General features: G+C 37.4%; 1 protein-coding gene across 1 annotated transcript; it reads right to left on the bottom strand.

The window, feature by feature from the left end:
* Positions 1 to 12,369: 12,369 nt before the first annotated feature.
* LOC107763771 (V-type proton ATPase subunit E) lies at positions 12,370 to 16,636 on the bottom strand. The gene is made up of 6 exons (XM_016582270.2): positions 16,355 to 16,636; positions 15,297 to 15,397; positions 14,322 to 14,484; positions 13,879 to 14,072; positions 13,580 to 13,679; positions 12,370 to 12,776 (listed from the first exon to the last, which is right to left on the bottom strand). The coding sequence occupies exons 1-6, from the start codon at positions 16,454 to 16,456 to the stop codon at positions 12,741 to 12,743; spliced, it is 696 nt and encodes a 231-aa protein (XP_016437756.1). The 5' UTR covers positions 16,457 to 16,636; the 3' UTR covers positions 12,370 to 12,740.
* Positions 16,637 to 22,228: the final 5,592 nt, after the last annotated feature.

A 22,228-nucleotide genomic window follows, 5' to 3' on the forward strand; every position in this document is an offset into this window, starting at 1 on the left:
GTGAAAACACTATAGATTCTCCTAAATTGGGAGGGGTTTAAAAAAACATATTCTGACTAATTGCATGACTCACAAGTAGGGGTGACAAGTGGGCCGGACCCGGTCCTAAGTGGGCTTTGCGGGCCCGGTCCTAAGTGGGCTTCGCGGGCCCGGTCCTAAGTGGGCCGGTCCTATGCGGTCCGGTCCTAAACGGTCCCGGGCTTCGCGGGCTTATTGCTGGAACCGGCTCGGGACCGGGACCACGAACTAACGGTCCCGGGTTAAGTGGGCCGGTCCCGGGCCCAAATTGGCCTAAACGGGCCCAACAGAAACTTTCTATTTTTAATTTTTTTTTATAGAAGTTAGAGAAAAAAATAGTAATAAAGATATATAAGCTATATTCGATTTATATACTATATATACATCTTAAAATATATATATACTATATTATATATACATAGTATACATCTTAAAATATACTATATATACATCTTAAGATATACTATATATATATATAGTATAGTATAGTAGATCTTAAGATATATATACATCTTAAGATATATAAGCTATATATATATAGTAAGATGTATATATAGTATATCTTAAGATGTATACTATCGAATATGACTTATAAACTATGTATATATATATATATATATATATATATATATATATATATATCTTAAGTTGTATATATAGTATATTATATACTATACTATACTATATTATACTATATGTATAGCTTAAGATATATAAAAAGACAAAAATATTGTAAAGAGATATTCAAATCAATGCGTTATATTTTTATTATAGCATTAAAAATCATGGCAATATCTTTCTTAGTCTTCCTCCCCCTATGGAATGAGCACAACAAGGTGCTAATACCACCATTGAGAAGAAAAAGAAACTAATCAAGATGTGCCAAAATACAAGTTACATATTAATTTACATGGTATCTCTTACAAATTTAATAAATCCTTCAAGGTCCGGAGGAATTTTCGTTGGTGGTGGCGGAAATGAAGCTTGGTCATCACCGCTTCCAGGCGAAGCATCATCCTCCGCAAGTTCAGCTAGCATTTCTTCGTAAGCTTCGTCTACCTCTGGTTGTGATTCAGCAAGTCCAAAATTTCTTCTTTCCGAACGGATCCAATCTCTGAAAAGTACTGATTTTTCCAAGCTCTCCCTCATAGACGCTCTATAATCACCGAGTTGAAGTCTTGCTTGACTGAAAGCGCTCTCTGATGCCATTGATGAAGTTTGAATAGTTAAAATATCTCTAGCTTTATCTTGAGGGTGTAGCAATATGTGTCTAGTCAAACTCCTCCCCCCCCCGTCCCCCCCGACTTCCAACATATTGAAAAACTAACTCCTTGCCACAAGTTTTACACTTAGCCCTATTTTTTTCTCTTAGTTGAGTAAAAAATTGCCAAACAAGAGATGTTTCTGCCCGTTTAGAAGGTTGTCTAGAAAAAGTAGGGGCACTAATAGGAGGGTCAGACAGGGGATCATCTGGATTATTATTAGTTGGGTTAACTTCAGGAGCAGGACTAGTGGGTGTATCGTCATCCGGTTACGTTTCATCAAAATCTATTTCTTCATCATCATTTTCATCAATAGTTGGATTACCATAAAGAGCATTCATATATTCATGGTTTAATTGTTCACCGGGTGCAATATTATGGCAAAATTGACTCTCGGTAAATTGTAATAAACTATTATCGCTATCAAGAATAGGAGGTGTAGGACGGGTAACAGGTTTGGGTCGGGGAGCCGGGGGAAGTGGAGGAGGAACAAATTGGCCACTAGATTCACCACTCTTCGATTTCCCCTTATTTTTACTAAACATATTTTTTAAGGAATAAGCCATCTTAATTAATCAAGCAAAGTAAATAAAACAAATAAAATTATAATATTAAAACTTAAGAGTTGGAACGAGTTTACCGAATTGACGAACAACTTGTTGGAAATTGATTATCGTTGAAAACTTCAATTCACCAACTTCACAATTGTAACAATAAAGTAAGCAATAATAGCAATTATAGAAGTAAATTAGAGTGAGATTGTGATAGATTGATGATTTTGTAAGAAAAAATGAAATAATGATGGGGTATTTATAGTTGAAAATAGGGAAAAAGTGTAATTATAAAAAGTTTGGGATTAAAACAAAGTTGGGGGGTTAAATGGCTATTTTATAAATAGCCAACGGCTATTTTTGACAGCCCAACGGCTAATTTTTTTTAAAAAAAATAGCCGTTGGGACCGTTTGGCCCGCTAAGGTCCCGGGCCGGTCCCGGGCCCTGGCGGGCCAAACGGCCCCGGGCTTGGCGGGTCCAAATCATAGGACCGGCCCACGAGACCGGACCAGGCCCGCTAAAACCGGACCAAACGGTCCTGGCCTGTTTAGCCGTTTGGCCCGCAGTCCCAGGCCGGTCCCGGGCCTGGACCGGCCCACTTGCCAGCCTTAGTCACAAATCAACTTATTCCTAGTGCTGACTAGTTGCATACACAAAAATTTGTGCAAGCAATATCAGCCTATTGTCACAACTAACTTATTCCTAGTGCTGACTAGTAGCGCACGTAAAATTTTGCATATTGTCACAACTCAACTTTAAAGTTTCAAGCATTAAAGCATAGTGTATGTGATAGTATTATTTACACAGAGAATAAACTTTTTAAGGTTTATAGCAGTTGACAAAGACAAATAAGAAAGGAATCATTAGTTCATAATGTCCAGTATGTAATACCAAAATTGTTTTATATAGCTGTAGCATACAACATTTATTATGTTCAGCTCCAAAGAAAGGATTTGCCCTTTCTTTCTAGTTAAAAATGAACATACACTGTATAATTGTTGTTGTTCGGTGTAAAGGGTTCACTTTAGAGTTTTATACAGTAAAATTGTTTCACATCTACTCAAGAATAATTAGAACAATGAGGCCAAGGTTTTGGACTCAAAATTAACAGAGAAAGATGACCTACATTGCAAAAAAGGTTACTCATTTCTTAGTGAAAAATCTATCAACATTCTATTCTGACAGCGCCACTTTGCGATGAAATAAATTTTGGTTTTCTGTTGACTTGCTCCAAGCATTGGATGACATCTCCAACCTTAAAGTCAACCCAATTTTGAATCACAAGTCCACATTCATTCCCCTTTCCAACTGCTTCGACATCCTGCTTCTCCCGCTTCAGCGATGCACAACATCCTTCGAAAACAACCTCACCACTTCTAAGAAGCCTCATTGTCGATGATTTGGTGAGACGGCCATCCATTACACGACAACCAGCTATCTTAACGTCCTCTCCCTTAGCTTTGCTCCTTCCTTTAATCTCAAATATGCTCAGTACCTGTGCCTCTCCTGCAACCTGTGTCTCAAACGTCCCGGGAGCTTTTTCAACAATAGAATTGCCAATATCCTCTAGAAGATGATAGATCACGCGATGGAGTTTTATCTGCAACCAATCACAATTACTATGAGCATAAAATGCCATTTCTGTTTCTTTTTTTTTAAATAAATAAGGGGACCGTTCTCTCTTCTTTTTTCTTTGGGATAAACATGGTGTTCGAGCCAGCTTACTCACACCTCGACTTATTCCACGGGATACCTAACACCTCCCACCATCAAGCGACCATTTCCGTTTTATTTAATCTTCTAAAGCTAGTACATTAAATTCCAGCATGTAACAGGAGCATTCAGAATATTCCCATCTTTACAACATTCAAATGCGAAAGGATGACTACATTTCATATAAACCAGAATACGTACCTTAACGGCAGCTTGAGTTGCTGCTTGACTTATTGAACTAGGTGGATTTCGTATGTTGAATCCGACAATAAATGCCCCACAAGCTTGTGCTAGATCTACATCAGACTCAGAAATAGACCCCACTCCTCCATGGATAATATTCACGAAAACCTATTAGAAGGATAAATTTTCACAAATTTGAAACTGAAGTTTCTCTAAAGAGTATGAATCAATGCCCATGAACATTAAAACAGAGTTGATCAAATATATAAAAACAGCATTTGTCTGACCTGAGGACTATCCAAACTCTTCAATGCATCTGTGACGGCTTGAACAGTTCCTTGAACATCTGCTTTTACTATCATTGTCATTTCAACCCTCTTTGGCTTCTCTTCTCCTTCTTCGTCTTCTGAATTAGCTTCTGCTATTAAACCTCCTGATTTTTCCGCTTGCATCTTCCTAAGTCTGTCTTTTTCAAATTTCTTTTTCCTCCCTTCACTAAGCATCCTTGCCCTTTCCTCAGAGTGGACGACAGTAATGTCGTCACCAGCCATCGGAAGCCCCTTGAGTCCTTCGATCTCCACAGGCATAGCCGGTCTAGCCCTATCGGTTGATTTTCCTAGCATATCCCTGATAGCCCTGATCTTTCCCCACTCGGTACCTACGACAACATGCTGACCACAGACAAGGGTTCCGGCTTTCACTATTGCAGTAGCCAATGGACCCCGTCCCCTATCAACCCTTGCTTCGACCACATAAGCTTGGGCCGGTCCATCCACACGTGACTTCAGATCCATTAACTCAGCCTGGAGAAGCAACGCCTCCTCCAGCTTATCCAACCCGATTTTAGTTACAGCAGAGACTTCAACAACCTGAACATCTCCACCCATCTCTTCGAGAGCCAACCCTTCTGTTGCGAGCTGGATCTTCACTCTTTCAGGATTTGCTGCTGGTTTGTCACATTTATTAACGGCAACAACAATGGGAACATCAGCTGCTTTTGCATGGGACATCGCTTCCAGCGTTTGTGGCATAACGCCGTCATCAGCAGCAACTACCAAAACAACAATGTCAGTGACCGCTGCACCTCTTTGTCGCATAGCACTAAATGCCGCATGACCAGGAGTATCAAGGAACGTGATCGATGCCCCAGAAGGCATTCCAACAACAAACGCACCCAAATGCTGAGTTATGCCTCCAGCTTCCTTAGCAGCCACAGATGTGAGACGTAGAGCGTCTAAAAGGGATGTTTTACCGTGGTCAACATGACCCATCACTGTAATCACTGGAGGACGTGGCAGGACTTCAGCGCCTTCGTTTGAATGCAGCCTCCTAACATTTACTCCAATTTCCTGCGAAGGAAACAAGTAAACATTTATGCTTAGAAGTTCAGACACTTTAATCAAATTGGAAAGCAAGAGTTAGATTCAACCTAACAAAAAAAAAGTTTTACCATCGCAACTAGCTCGGCAATGTCGATGCCAAGAGGATCATATTCCGAGTCAACTTTCTCCCCTACATTTATAAGGATGTCCTGCAAGACAGATATCGACTCTCCACAACGCTTGGCGAGCTCAACAATTGTCATGCCTTCGAATATCTCTACAGTTTTATCTGATAAGGAGGAGTTAGCAGCTCTTTTTAGTTTGGGAGGCACATAAGGAGCTTCAACAGGTGGCGAGGAATCCTTTGTCCTTTTCTTGAATTTCCCTTTCTTCTGTATCTTCAAACCCAAAGCTTCGGGTTCTTTTTTCCAAGCCAGTGCTTCTAGACTGGCATGAAAATACCTAGAGGAAAAGAACAAATTATATTATCTCTATTACATCAACCAAAAGGTAACACTGTTAGTTTTTTCAAGCTGCTCATAATCTTAACTTATCTTTATCATGCTGCCTATAATCTTAAATTTCGCCTTTCAACGTTTAGATTCAATCTCAAAGAGAAAAACCACGGCGCAAAATTGTCCTTCCTGTCTATGGAGTGCTATAAAAGAAGTGCAATTAACTTCATGGAAAAGACAACAGCTCACCACTGATTACCAACTTGACTATTACAGAAATATTCCCATTCAGTTCTGCCAAACTTTTTACTTAACCATGGCAAATCACTAATCTGAAAAAAACACTGACATATCTACACAATGCCATGCAAAACTTCAGTTAATTTTGGTACAAGTCACAACGAACATTTATCAAACTTTAACCGAATACCCTTATTTAGTTAAGGTATAACATCAACAATCTTGTACCAGTCAACAATTGCCAGGTGTAACTTGAACATAAATTGAGATGCGGCATAGGTACCCCTGTTGATTGACCAACAAAGAATTCGGCTTTTTATTCTAAAAGGAAAGAAGGAACTAAACAGGGCCTTAAGGATTGCGCCGGTCAGAACAATATTCTATATTTGGGGATCATAGTCAACCAAGTCTATGTATTACACTTGTTAGGTATCTGACTCGAGCAATTCCATGAATTGTCGCATTAAATACAGTTCTTTTTCTCCCATTAAATTTATTTCTTAAACAAGTAATATTATTGACTCTGCTTCCATATCTTAGGCTTAGAAATAACCATATATATTCAAATTTTGCAGACTAGCAGCAATATCAACCCACGGTAAATCAGGGAATATGGACTATGTTCCAATCATCTGTATCAGGAGGTCAAATAAACCTTACACTAGTCTGCACATCGTCATGATCATAGGCTGCTTAACGTAGATTACTAATGAAATCTGTTGACTAAAACTTCTGAAGAAATCAAAATTTGTGCATGCTTCAAGTATATAATATTGTTCGCTATTCTACATGGGAAGGTATCTATTCTGCTGTTAGCTATCCCTTAATGAATTTTCTATGGGTTATTTTATACATGCCCCGCTTCAACTCATTCAAACATTTCCTCTCTCCTTTCTTCTTCCCTTCCTACAGAAGAGATTATGGTCTCTTTCAATCCAACTATCTTTCATATAGCATAATCCTCCCCTTCTCAACCACACAGATTAAAGAAAAGAGTTCAAGAGACCAGCAATTGTAGTGAAATGGTTGAAAGATCAATCTCTTATAAGGGATTTCCTTCAACAAGAAAAATTGGAGACCTTTGACGTCTGGAAAGCACTTTTTAGATACCAACAGGCAACATGTTAATTATGAGAATCAAAAATGTTATTTCTGATCCAGTTTTGAACTGCTTAGGGATTCAAGTTCTTTAGTCTGTGGAGAGTGTTGTATACTCATTTTGGCAGAAACTGCGAAGGTAAAGCTCCTTGGACGAGTGCACTTCTAGCTACTTTCTCTCGGAATTGAATACTATTGAAAAATATTATTGGGTTGGGTCCGCCCATAAAGGATGCTAGATGACTCATAAGCCCATTAATTAGTCCTCCTCCTAAACCTCACTTATAACCAATAAATACACCATTACGGATGTAGAGAAAACGGGTTTTCCTAACGTTTCTTATGGGAAACAAACGACGACCAGTAATTCAAGACGGGTTGCTGCAGACGATCCGCTTCCGCTAAGGAGATATATTGTACTCGATTTATAACAAATACAACATAAAGATAGGATCTTCCACATTGTTTATTGGAAAGAGATTTTTTTTGCATTGTAAACCAGTTGAGTGTTACATAGCTTATCATTAGTCATTACCCAATTTACGACAAGATTCAAGATTTTTATTTAGTGAATTTAATTGCCTATCATCATATTTCTTAGAGGACAACAAATCCTCAGAATGATGTCGCTTGCTTTTACAAATTTAACCAACCAGAAAAATCCCTTGGAAAGTTAAAGTAAAGTTGTGACTTTACCTTATTGAAGATCTGCCCGTTAGGAGGTTGCCGTAGTTTGACTTCCATTGAGCTGCATTCGGGAAGCATCCTGCAGTATAAAGGAAAAGGATATAATATATGTCTACGATCATCGAAAGCTATGTTCTCAGTCTTTAATTACAGCTCTGCGAAAAGGTGGCCAACAAAGTTTCTTTAGAAACTCGGATGCATTTCACCCAGATGTAGCACGAATAAATGGTCATAGTAAAACTAAACAACTACTGATTTTCAAGAAGCATGGGAAAAGGGAAAAAAAACAGAACTTTTACAAGTCAAACAACCTATTTGAGTTAGAAAATCACCAAATTAATCATAAAAAGGAACGACCAGGTATTTACATTTACATATTATACACGTTACACGTTTTTTCATTCAATGATTATAAGTTAAGCACAAAGTTAATATAAACAAATGAAATAAATGCAGGCTTTGTACTTGAAAAAATACAAAATGCACAGACCTTGTAGTTGTCCAAACAAAACTGGAATTTTTCTCTGCGCCTCTTCAAGGTCGGTTTTGGAAACTGATGCTGGAGCATGCCTGGATCTTACTGCCAGTTCCTTCGTAAGACTAATTAAGGTACCCTGCAGAAACATTCCATATAAAAAGACTACCTCAAAATTATACTAACTTCGCAATATAAAGAGGGAGTCTCAACAAAGGAATAGTAGAAGACATAATATGTGGGCAGGGGTGAATAGATTCGTGTATTGGCAACCACGAGAGGTTTTGAAGGATTCAAATCAGAAAATAAGGAGTGGTAGGGTTTCAATAAAAGTAATTAACCAAGTCTATTTGGTCAATGAAGCACATATCTTTTAGGGAATTCATTTGGTCAATGCAGTTCACATCTTTCTTCGAGAAACTATACTCTCTAATTTTATATAAGACTGGTATCCAAAAACTATAGATAAAAGTCCTCATACGAGCAAAAACAATACTTAGCACCAGACAGTTCTCATAGGCAAGCTAATAAAACTTACGAGGATTAAGCTGTTAAGCACCTAAACATACAACTTTCCCATTTATGCTAATGGAAATGTTCTAGAAGTCGATGTCCATGAAGTTCAAGCATGAAAGCTAATAGACTATTTGAAAGTTCAGTGATCAGATATGAAGTGAATTTCAATTGAGCCCAAAGAAGAGGCCTAAAAACGCACCTTTTTCCCTGCCACCCTCCACGCCATTCATATGTATTAAAACCTCCAAACCTGTAGATAATGAAACAAAAAAGAAAGGTAAAATTGGAAGCCGTGCTAGTCTAAATCACCACTGCTCAGTGACTTGAGAGAAAAGGCTAAAGCATGTACAGAATTCACCTCAAAAGAAAGACACCATTCGGCTATATAAATCATCTGAAACTACTCTGTTCTATTTGGGTCCAATTCATTCCAATACTACATTGTCTATCCATAATTTGTCTCTTAAGATAGCTAAAGGGGTTCACTAAAACAATAGAATACGTTAATGCAAATCAATAAGACCAAAACCCTGAGCTAAAACGGAAAATAAAGGTATACCGCGAAACATCAGGCAAATCCCACAAAATGCCCTCCCAAGGAGTGACTCTTATCAAACTTCCCTTCACTAAAAAGTTCAGTTACATGTATAAAATTAGAAAGTCCACATTTTTATGAAAACTTTGCATTAAAAAGACAGATTTTAGTTGCTTTTCAGCTTCCAATATATCAACGAGGAAAGGCGGTATACGAAAAATAGAGCCTATTACCAGAATTATATAGGTACATATATGCTAAAGCAAGAGTGGAATCTATCTTAAAAGAAAATACATGCATACACCTCTATCGAGTTCACTTGCGTATAACAGCAAGCATGTTTACATATATAAACTGGAAAAATCACATTTTTATTAAAACTTTGCATTGAAAAAGCAAATATCAGGTGGCTTTAAACCCTTTGCAGCTGCCAATAAATCAACAGACAAAGATGGTACAACAACAACGACGACAACAAACCTAGTGGATTCCCACAAGTGTGGAGAGGGTAGGATGTACACAGCCTTACCCATACCCTGGGAATATAGACAAAGAATGGTAAAAAAAAAAAAAAAAAAAAAAAGGAACCTTTATGGATATTATATAGATGATATGGTCATATGGATAAGCAATAGAATACAATAACGCAAATCAACAGTATGATCAAAGCCCTGAGCTAAAAATAGAAGATAAATGCATATCCTCAAATTTCTCTCAATATCCATAACACCCCTCTTTCCCAAGGAAGTAATCAACTACAGTATCAATCTCAAACTAGTGGCGTTTGGCTATATGAATACTCTATATCCATTCCGTTCTATTCAAGTCCATTTACCTAACAAAGCAAGCACATTTACATATACAAACTGAAAAAGCTCATATTTTTATGAAAATTTGGAAATATATTTCAGATACTTTTAAACCCTTTGCATCTTCCAACATATCAAAAGACAAAGATGGTAAAATAAAAAAGAACCTTCATGGATATTATATAGTAGGTGATATGGATAAGCAATAGAATACAGTACTGCAAATCAACATTATGATCAAATTCAAAACCCTGAGCTAAAAATAGAAGATAATTGCATACCCTCATATTTCTCTCTAAATCTATAACACCCCTCTTCCCAAGGCAATGACCCCTTAGCAATCAATTAACTATCCGAACTAGTGGAGCTTCCCTATATAGACACTCTATATCTATTCCGTATTCGCCATTTACATATAAAAGCTAGCAAGTCTAACACATACTGAATTAATGTTAACCAATCAACTACGTCTCAATCCGAAACTAGTAATATATATATATATATATATATATATATATATATATATATATATATATATATATATTACGCTACCAATCGAGTCCTTTTACATATAAAAGCAAGCATAGATACATATACAAACTGAAAAAGTTCACATTTTTATGAAAAAATTGGATTGAAAAGATAAAATTCAGATACTTTAAAGCTTCGAACATATCAAAAAAGAAAGATGTTACATGTAAAAGAGAGACTTTATACAGGTCAAACTATAATCTTGATAAATAATGAAGTAGAAGGGGAAAAAAGAGCTTGGGTAGAATGACCTGGTAAAAAATAGCAGCTTGGATCTGATAATGAGGTGAAAAAGTTATGGTGTGAAAATATCAAATTCTTGAAAGCACCCACCGGCAGTTTAATAGCTTTTTTTCTGTGTGTGTGTGTGTGTGTGTTCTCTGTGTTGTGGTTCTGACAGTCCCCAAGGGTGCGAGCCCAGAGAGGGAGAAGAGAAGAGGCTTACTAGTAGAAAAAGGATTTTCAGTTCATATATATTTTCTTTTCATTTCTTTTTCGTTTTTTGCTTTTTGTTAGGGTAAGAATTAACTACCACGCCGTTTTGAAGGAAAGAAACAAAAAGGTTTTATTAATTGTGTTTTTAAGAAATTTTAAAGTGTTCTTAGACAAAAAAAAAATTAAAAACGCCTCAAAGGCACTTGTCTTCTAAAAAAGAATCAGAAATCGTTCTTCGTTTTTCCAATTTTAACCAATTTTAATTGAGGACTACATATATATTATAATTATGCAGTTATTTAGAAATAAAAAAGCAAGAGACATTTCTAGACACATCATTAATGCTAAAGACTATACTTTGCTTGAGCTGGGATAATATTGGAAATAATGTCTTTACTTTCGTAGAGTAGAGGTAAGAATACATATACACTATATACTTCGCTTGTAAAATTACACTGTATTGTTGTTCTTCTTCTTTTTTCTCTTTTTAGGTAATAAAAATTTTCAAGAAAGAAATTTTGTGAGTGTTCCTAAAGTTAGTTTTTGAAAAGCACATCAAGGCACTTTCTTTAGAAAATATATTTAGAAAACGTTTCTAAAAATGAAAATTATAAACAAACAAAAAATTTGCACGACCAACTTCTATACTTTACAATAAATGTTTTTGGGCTTACTTATCAAATAAAATAATTTTCTTGGGTTTAAGAAATTGGGATTTTCTTAAAAGAGAAATTCAGCAGATATTAGAATGCAATTCCACTTCTGATTGACAAGCTCCAACTTAGATAATCATTTGTAAATCTTCATTGCACAGCGTTAAATATATTATCTTTAAGTTGTTAAATGTTGCACGCACTTTAAAATTTGAACAACTCTTGTGACAAAATTGATAATATTCGGGCATGAGAATTAAGGTAATTGCTCAAAAATTTGTTTAAGTTTGTCCCTTTTGTCTTAATTCTTATGTTATAGTAGTATGCATCTAATGTACTTCCTATATTGGCTAGTAATAAGCTGCTACTTTTATTCTCGTCAATTTTCTTCACAAATTACAAAATATAAGTACATTTCAGAAGCTTAAACGATGGCCTCATAAACAAAGAATTAGTTTTATAATTCGAGTTAGGTGTCGTTGGCAATGACCAATTGTTTGCGGTTATCTAAATTGATGACAACATTAATTTTATGGATTTTTGCCTTCCGAGATTGTTGTTAACCAGAGTCAAGTTGTAAACTTCATTCGATTCTACTATTCACTAATCTACTAAACTTTTATGAATTCAAGAATAAGAAGCCGACTATTTAATAGAGAATAAACACATCAACTTTTTCCTTTTTGCAGGACAATAGTTTGGAAAAGATAGAAAGTGTAGTACAAGGGAGATTGGCTGAGATCCCATTATAGATTTTCTACTGACTTTGAGTTGCTTTTTCGATCCTCTTAACGGTTATGCAATCGTACGTGACAATAACAAAGCCATATCGTGCGAGACAACACCCCCTAAAAATAAGTAGTAAAATAAGCATAAAGCGCTGACTTAGAAATGCAAATATGCTATATTAATAAGTATGGAGAGAGCCATCACTCAGAATGAGTTTATTGTCTCGACCCAGCAAACTCGGGGTTCAAGCAACTTACACCTTATTATTGAACGTTAAAACGGAAAAAATAAATCGTAAACTTACTGCTAAAATGTGGAAGAAATATCACTTAACACGAGTATATGGCGACATTTTTATACGATAAGCAAAAAGGAAACAGGGCAGCTTCAGTACTACTAGCCAGTCTTTCAGAGAGAGGGAAATAGTATACAAGCAAAACCATAATAATTTATCCATTCAGGAACCAATTTCAGAATCCCAAGAGCAGCCGGTGAAAGGCGATAAATACACCAATGTTTCGAACGCATTAGGCAGCAACCTGACCAAATAGACACTTGCGAATCTGCAAGATTCATTAACAGAAATGAAGTATTACTATATGTTACAATTCTGCAAAGTGCAACTGTTGGAAACAAATGGAACTAACATGGAGAAACTGATGGAAGCAGCACCACCAGTCTAATGGAGACAAATACAAGGACAGAGCTAGAGTAGGGTAGGACATGCTTATTATCAAATTAAAGGACAGAGCTAGAGGTAAAAGTAGGAAATTCCCATACTTACAGATCTTACTGGTAAGCGATCCTTTCTTTGGTTTCTCATTCAACTCATCTTTACTGGTACTATTGGTGGTTATCTAAGTCGCAGTTGATTCCTACCTTATACAGGCTGATTTTTATTTTTATTTTTATTTTTGGGTTGGTGTATGGGTATTAATTCTCGAATTTCCATACTCTCATCAGACACTAGTAAGCAACTGACCTCCCCCATCACTACATTACCCAAGTCCTGTACCAAGAACAACAATAAAGAAGATGACTAAAGTTATTTAAAGTTCTAAACCATATTGGTAAGAGGTAGGCAATGCCTATAACTCAGTTTAAGTACTACACAACGTCTACGCTGGGAAAAATTTAATCCACTAAGATGCCTATCAAAGAAACAAGAAACATGTAAGAGATTTTGTAGCTCATTTGTTTGACATTTAAAAGTAGAAGGGATCTACATATCTACAGAGAGCTAAAGCTCAAAAATAGATGGAGCACGAGTATAAAAATCAAGGGTGGAATCATGAATGAGAATTAGAACATTGGACATCAATAGGCTATTTCCAAAAGTACAAAAGGAACAGGGAGCAGGAAGTACCTCCGGTAGTTTCTTACGGAACACAACTTCCAATCTGGCATCAAGTGTATTTTCACATACAATTTTCCCATCTCGAGAAGCCAAAACTACTCCTCCATAGCTGTGGCATAGAAAGAAAGAGAGAGATTAGTAATATTAGCTAATTAGATTCTATGAGCTTAAGTGCTAAATTTCCTCCCAAGAGCAATTGTACACTGAAAGCAAGAGAAAGAAAAGAGTCCAAAGTCCATCTGATGGAGCACCAATTTGAGAAGAAAGAGCTAGAGTTTATTGTTTCCTATAGAAGTAAAGCAGTTTACCAAGAAGAGCCATGAGCATTGTGATGTGATGGAGCTGATGGAAGGTAGATTTGGTCAATTATGACCTCCGGTGAGTGAACCTGAGCTTTTTCTGCATACTCCTCTTTTGCTGCATCCAAGACCCCTTCTACCAAGGAAACATCATCTTCCCGACAACGTAGTAGGACGCAAGGCTCTTTAAGTCTGAGCAAACTCTGCAGCACAAAGAGTTGCTTTTATGTTATACCACCACAGTAATCTTCACATCTTAACATTCTAATGCACAATCTGAACTTCATACACGAAACTGTATGAGAAGTCATTAGAAAATAGTTTGTATTTCATGAAAAAGTCCTGCTCATTTCTAAGATTCATAGTTTCCTGCCAATTCCTGGAAAAGAAGGGGGGAGGGGGGCACACACGAAAGGCGTACTCGTACATCTAATTTTCATCAGCCAAAGTACCTGAACAATAAGATCCTGCAGAAGCTTCTTATAAATATGGTGGTTCTGGTGATGGCTGACGTTTAAAAGCTCCTTTGATGCTGCCTCCTTCATGGAGTTGACCAAGTCATCCTGAGCTTGAAGAACCTTGATTCGAGAGGCGTTGAGTTGCATGGAGTACTCACTGCAACAAATACATTACAAAGAAGCTTTAAATACTCTATTTTGCCGGCCCATAATTAAAACTTGGATTAGATTAACCACAGAAAACTGTTGTGCTCGCATAATAATAGCAGCAAAACAATTTTACAAAAATCAACTTTAGACTAATAACTCGATGAATACGTTAAGAAAAAGTTTCATATAGGCCAAGTAGAGTCACTTAAAATTAAAATCAATCTATATGTCCATTAAGATCAGTTGGATCGATTATATGAATTACTTCAGCTCAGTAAGAAAATTACTTGATATAAGTCTGGTATTACTAGAAGTGAAATATGACTTTTGGCATATGCCAAGGCAAGAGCTCCCGCAAATGCAGATGTTAAGAACACATGTTTTGTCCAATCAATGCTCAATACAATGAACAATAGAGAATGTAAATTCAAGAAGATCACACTTAATTTGACGTCCAAGTGCCACTAACATGGAGCTAAACAAGTAGAAACCCAGACATACTGAAAAGATGAAGGAATTCACTCTAAGTCTCTACTGCAAAAATAGATTTCTCTTTTTTCCCGAAGTGATCCACTGCAAACATAGATCACAGCATTTAAGCCACTGAATAGAGACTGACGATATCATGCAAAATGGAGGTGTACCTATTATGGTTACAATCCAACAGCATTACAAGATCTTCAGTTCAACCTCACAATCACGAAGAAACAAATCAAACCACTTGAACAATTCTAACTTCAAGTAAATTTTACTCATACACATTTGACTGGTCTAAAAATTGGATCAAAACCACTATTCAAACCAAGTCGGGGAAATTACATTTTCTTGCGAACATCGACTTGTTTCTCCTTACGCTCGTATTCCTGCCTGATCTTCTTCTTCTCCAGTTCCACTAGCTGCAACTTCTCGATGTTGAATTCCTAAAACAATCACAAATCCGGTGTGCTCATAAACACTCTAATAACAAGAGATGCACTAATGACTAAACACAATTAACTTCAAAATTGGAACATTATTTGTATAACAATGCCAGTGCGCTCACTGACACACAGAACAACAACGGATTCAGTAATTACTAAACATAGAAAACTTCATAATTGGATCATAATCTGTACAGTTATGCCTAACTTCTTCCGTGCATGCATTATTATTCAAAGAACAACAGATAAAGCGATTACTCAGCTTAATTTTACTTCAAATTTTGAGTATAATTTGTATAATCATGGCTTGCTCCTTCCGGCCGCACATTCTAACTCAAAGAACAATATATACACCTATTAATAAACTCAAAATAACTCCACTTGCAGTATAATTTGTATAGTATAATTAGGGCATTGTAACGGTTATTACCCTGAGAACAACAGATAAACTGACAACTAAACTGAAATTAACTTCAAAATCAGACAATAATTTGTATTATTATTGCTTAGTTCTTCGATGTACATTATTACTCTATAACTAAATCAACTTCAACATTGATTACTCTGAGAACAAGATATACAGAGATCAATTAAAATTCAATGAACTTCAAAACTGGACTATAGTTAGGGCTTAGTATTCCGGAGGAGACACGTTATTACTCTGAGAAGAACAGATAAAATGGCGACAAAACTGAAATTTACTAATTTAACTCTAAAATCAGAGGACGGTTGGTATAATTAAGGCTTACTTCTTCGATGCACACATTATTACTTATATAACTAAATTCAAATTCAATATTGAATCATATTTTTAGTAACTACGGCTTACTTCTTCAATGCGCACATTATTACTCTGAGAACAAGAGATAGATCATTTAAACTGAATGAACTTCAAAATTGACCAAAATTAGTCTAACTAAAGCTAATTGATCAATAGAATAAGAAATAGGCCAATACTTCTTCGGCGGAGACGGAAATCTCATTAGCTTTTTCTTCGGCTTCCTGGCGGATGAATCTGACCATCTGCTGGATCTGCTTCGATACATCTGCGTCGTTCATCTTCGCAACTTTTTTTGGATCGGAGAAGCGATGTGCTGTGGATGTGAGTGAAGGAGCGAAAATCAGAAAGTAGAGATAGTAATTTGTAGTCTTATTATTGCCAACTGCTGTCTTCCCTTGAATCACGACTCCTCTCTCTCTCCCTCTCCCACGTTTTTTGTTACAATTGGAGTACACACACATACAAAGATAGCGGGCCAAATTCAATATTTATTTTGTCTAGTAAATATAAATTATATAATAATTATATATGATTATATAATTATTATACATGAATTATATAATATATAATTATATTTTATATTGATCAACTATTTTAAATTTAAGCGCTTAAATAAGCGGCTATTTAAATTAATTCTTTCTTTACCAAAATATAAACATAAACTTTGGATTTGCGTAAATTGACACAGGATAATACTCCCTTGGTATTAATTTATGTTAATATATTTGACTTGACATGCATAAACGATTAATGGAATAAGTTTTTTTAAAAAAATAATAAATAAATTATGATAAAACATAAGTATAGCATAATATTTGTGTGACTTTAAAATTTTTGAGACTTATAAATTTAAATATATCGTAAAAATTGTGTGTCTATGACTAAAATAAAATTTGCTTTTAAGTATATAAATATATTAATAAGGATAATATTACGTAAGATGAAAATAAGGAGTATTTAATGTGTTAATGGAAATATTTTCTATGAACGTAGAATCCAAATAGCGCGAAAAATTATATAGATATTTTCTCAGTCAATTTTAATTAATTTGAGACGAAAGTGTAGCCGGTTTGTTCAATCTTCACACTCTTCTCAAATTTATTTATACCATTCACTATATGACATTTCTGTCACTGTTTACATGAAATCCAACATATCTAGCTTGGGGAATTTTCTTTTATTTTTTTAGTTTCCCACCTGCTGTTCAGTACTTATATTGGAGCCCGACTATATTCGAATTCGCGCCGCGTATGTATAGGGTAAAATATGATATGATACGTGGCTGACTAAAAGGAGGACGCGTGGAATCCAAGATGGGATGGTTGAGGACTGAACGCAGCCACTACGCTTGTCACCGGAACGGATAACGCTCATAAAAGTGTATTAAAGGCTCTGCGCCTGGTAGCATTTACTAAGGAATATTTTACAATATTAAGAGCGACGGTCCGTTGCAGAGAATTCGGCATTTATACTCAACGTTACATCTCAATCAATGACCCTCATAATTGGCATTAAAGGAGGGCACAATCCTAGGACCTTCTTCCCTGGACATAGCTATAAATAGTGAGCTCAGTTATCATTGTATGGGACACAAAATTTCTGTCAAGAACATATATTATATTCTATACAAAGCTTTATATAATTTCACTCTCTTGCCTTTTGATCCCATCATTGCTATGTTCGAAAATTGTGTTCACAGAATCACTATCTTTGTTATTTCATCTACATTCCAAGGCTAAGTATTGCGTATTTTTCGATTATTATATTATTTCAGGATCAATTTAGTTCACTTGTCTAGAAATCACATATAAATTTAACTGTACCATTTTACGGATAAATAGTTTGGCGCCCACCGTGGGGCCTAGACAGTCGTGCAATTAAATTGATCCTTGCCTCTTTTACTAACGTGTTTGACTATTTTTGTCTTAGAAAAAATCGCAAAAAATGACAGATAACATTGTTAACGATGCACACAACCCCGAAATTCGAGGGGATCAACCTCATTTCGAGGACTCAATCAGTGACACCCGCGATGAGGGGAATGACGTCACGCCGGTGCATGACAGACGGTACCCTCGACAGGTTTGGGAAAGAACTCTCGATGATGCTGACGAGGAGCAAGTAGTGGATGCTGTGAGGATCCTGCAAGAGCAACATGCAATCATTCTAGTCCATCGCACGCGGCAGGATCAGGTTATGACGGAACTGAAGCAGGAGCTATCAGGTGCTTCGAATAATGCGAACAGGCGCGATCTGATTCCTCTTGTTGTTCCCGCAGACCAAACAACACAGAGAATCGATAACAACACTCCCAGGGGTAAAGTCGGCTCCGATGGGGCTGGGGGAGCAGATCGGGTCTTAACAACGAAAACGATTCATTCAAAGGTGAGCTTTTACGGTTCATGAGGGAAGTAAATGCCCGCATGGATCAAATCCCGGGTGCACCACCAGTATTGAAAGGCCCGAACTCGAATAAGTATGTTCAATTACCGTACTAGCCAAGTGCAACACCAGTACTAATCCCGAAGCATTTCAAAATGCCTGAAGTTCCAAAGTATGATGGAACTTCAGACCCACAGGAACATATTACCACCTACACAACGACGGTGAAAGAAAATGATCTAGCTCCTCATGAAATTGAATCTGTGTTGCTAAAGAAATTCGGCGAAACCCTCATGAGGGGAGCCCTAACGTGGTATTCGTTACTGCTCAAGCATTCCATAGATTCTTTTGAGATGCTCGCGGATTCTTTCATTAAAGCTCACGCCGGGGACAGAAAGGTGCAAGCCCGGAAGGCCGGCATATTCAAAATCGCACAAGGAGAATCAAAATTATTATGAGAGTGTGTTACACGATTCCAAAAAGAAAGAATGTTAGTCCCGGCAGTCCCGGATGAATGGGCAGCTAGATCATTCACCAAAGGATTGAATCCGAGAGGTTCAGACGCTTCCCAGAAGCTGAAGGAGATCCTGCTTGAGTTTCAAGCAACAACCTGGGTAGATGTTCATAACTGGTACGAGTCGAAGATAAGGATCGAAGATGACCAGGTTGGTTCTACATCATCGGCCAAAGGACGGGAGAAGAATAGAGAAAAACTAAAGGATGACTACAACGCGGATATGCGGACTTCGAGGGGTCGGTTTTTACCCTACGAGCGTACCGAAGGCCGTGGCAGAAATTTTCGAGCAGCAAACAAGTTCACCGTTGACGGAGGGGTTGATCGTGGTCGAAGTAATAGATCACTTCAAGATAAACAAACGTTGGGGTCTCGAGATCTTTCTTACCCAAGGTTATCAGAATATAACTTCAACGTCAGTGTAGTGAAACTGGTGTCAGCCATGAGGAACATTTAAGAAGCATGATTCCCGAGACATATGAGGTCTGATTCCAGTCAGAGGGATACTAATTTATGGTGCGAATACCACGAGATGAACGGTCACCGTACAAGGGACTGCCGACATCTTCGGGAGGAGGTGGCAACGCTATTGAAGAATGGTCATCTCCTAGAATTCTTAAGTTATCGAGCTAAGAACAATTACGGTCACAACAGTGACAACACGGAATCCTCGAAAGTATGAGAAGAAACCACACGCCAAATGATCAACATGATCTTTGGGGGGAACGAGAGTAACAAGGTTACCTTTTCGACGGCAAAGAAGACTAAAGTATTGATAACTCACAGCAAAATACTCCGGGAGGATGATATCACTTTCATAGAGGAAGGCGCAGATGGATTGCTGTTACCACACAACGACGCACTGGTAATCTCTTTAATTATGTTAGATTTTAAAATTAAGCGTGTTCTAGTAGATCTAGGAAGTTCGGCTAATATCATACAATGGAGAGTATTGGAACAAGCTAAACTCATTGGAAGCATTATTCTGGCGATAAAACTCCTCGCTGGATTCAACCTTGCGAGTGTGACGACCCAGAGAGAGATCTTGCTATTCACGAATGCTGAAAGAGTAATGAAAACAACTCTTTTCAAAGTAGTGGATGGTGATATGAGATACAACATCATCTTAGAAAGGCCATGGTTACACGAGATGAAAGTTGTACCTTCGACGTATCACCAATTGCTGAAGTTTCCGACGCCCGAAGGAATCAAACAGATAAGAGGTGACCAACCGGCAGCGAGGGAGATGAATGTAATCTCAGTTGCTAGTAGCAAAGGGAAGGAGTGCACGGTATAGCAATTACAGGAATCAGTGCTTACTCCCGAGTTAGAAGAGGTTATTCTAGGGGCAGAATTGTCAAAACAATATCAAGTGCCGAGATATTTCCAATTTTCGGAAGAAACGGACGGAACAAAATCCGCAATAGAGGAACTAGAGCAAGTGTCATTGTTTGAAGGATTCTTAGAAAGAAATTTTCACTTGGGAACAAGAATGCATCCCGAGCTCAGGTCCGGTTTTATTGAATTCCTTAAAATTAATGTTGATTGTTTTGCATGGTCGCACAAGGATATGACAGGTATCCCGACGGAAACAACGGTGCACAAGCTGAGTTTTGATCCCAACATACCACCGGTACGGCAGAAGAAGCGCCCTATTGCCGAGGTTAGGAATAAATTCGCCAAAGAAGAGGTAACTCGCTTGCTTAAAATCGGTTCGGTCAGAGAGGTAAGATATCCAGACTGGCTAGCCAATGTAGTAGTAGTTCCTAAGAGGAATAATAAATTTCGTATGTATTGTAAGGACCCGTAAAAAGTTTAACCAAAAACTCGGTGTTTTGTGGCGCCAAGATAGATTCCTGCGTTATTTTAGTAGAAACTGCGGTTCAGACTTTTTTGATTGAACAGTACCCTACGGACTGAGAGGAAAATGTTTCGCAGAAGAACGCATTTCTGCGGCTCATTATACGGCCGCATAGTGGCCGCAGAGTGAAGAAGTAAGTTTGGCCAACTTGAGGTCCGTTTTGCGGTCGATTATGCGACTGCATATCGGTCGTATAATCCCTCTTGGATTTTTGTGGAGGGAGTTCTGCGGTGTATTATGCGACCGCAGAACAAGTATGCGGACCGCATATTGGTCGCATACCTGGGCCGAAAGTTCAGGGCCTTGAGGGCCATTTCTGCGGTCACTTTACGGACCGCATAACCGTTATGCGGTCGCATATGCGACCTTAGACCTGTGTCGGGGCACCCACTTTCTTAATTTAAAACCCGACCCCTATTCCGTTAAAACACCCCTTTAGTCTATTTTGAAGCTCATTTCTGATATTTCTAGTGTGAGAGAGAGAGGGTTCTAGAGGGAGGGCCTAATTTTCATCAATTGATCTTCAACCATCACTCAAAGCCTTGGAAATATTCAAGTAGAGCACCAAAATTCTTCACCCTAAAAGGTAAGGCTTCATCACCCCAGCTCTTAATTTCAAACATATCTATAATGGGGTATTAGTGTGATACTTCATGGGTATGAGGGTGGTTCATCTTGCATGCATGTGATAAAGAGTGTGGGAAAAATAAAAAGTGAACTAGAACCATGAATATTTTCCTAATTTTGGGTTCAATTTGTATATTGCTAAAATAAATTGAGGTTGCTAAGGGTTCCAGATAATTGTAGAGTCTAAAGAATCTCAATTGAGGTATGTATTGTTAACTCTCTTTTTCCTAGAATCGAACTCCTGGTGTCCAAATAATTGGTGTAAGTTCCGACTTGATCATACTAGAATTGTTTGCCTTAGTGTGTTGGGTTGAAAGATTCATGTTCCCTAATTGTTTTAGATGTTTACCATTTCATCATGCTATTTGAGAACGTAACTATGATTTTCCAAGCTCCTTCCCTTATGTGTGCAATGCCTTATGTGATGGTACTTATCGACATGAATGATGACGTTATTTGAACGAATAAAAAGGGAAAGACTTGAATTGTAAAATGTGCCCAAGTGCCAAAAACTACTTAATAAATGAGACTGTTTGTGCCATGTAATGAAAGATGGGAAAGAAGTGTGAATTGGGTGAACAATTGAAAGAGGTTATGTCTCAAGTGAGATGGCTTAGCCGATCGGGCCGAGATCGGATGCCATGCTGTACACATGGTGGCATTTGT

Source organism: Nicotiana tabacum, chromosome 23 (genome assembly GCF_000715075.1).
Source record: "Nicotiana tabacum cultivar K326 chromosome 23, ASM71507v2, whole genome shotgun sequence".
NCBI classification, from domain to species: domain Eukaryota; kingdom Viridiplantae; phylum Streptophyta; class Magnoliopsida; order Solanales; family Solanaceae; genus Nicotiana; species Nicotiana tabacum.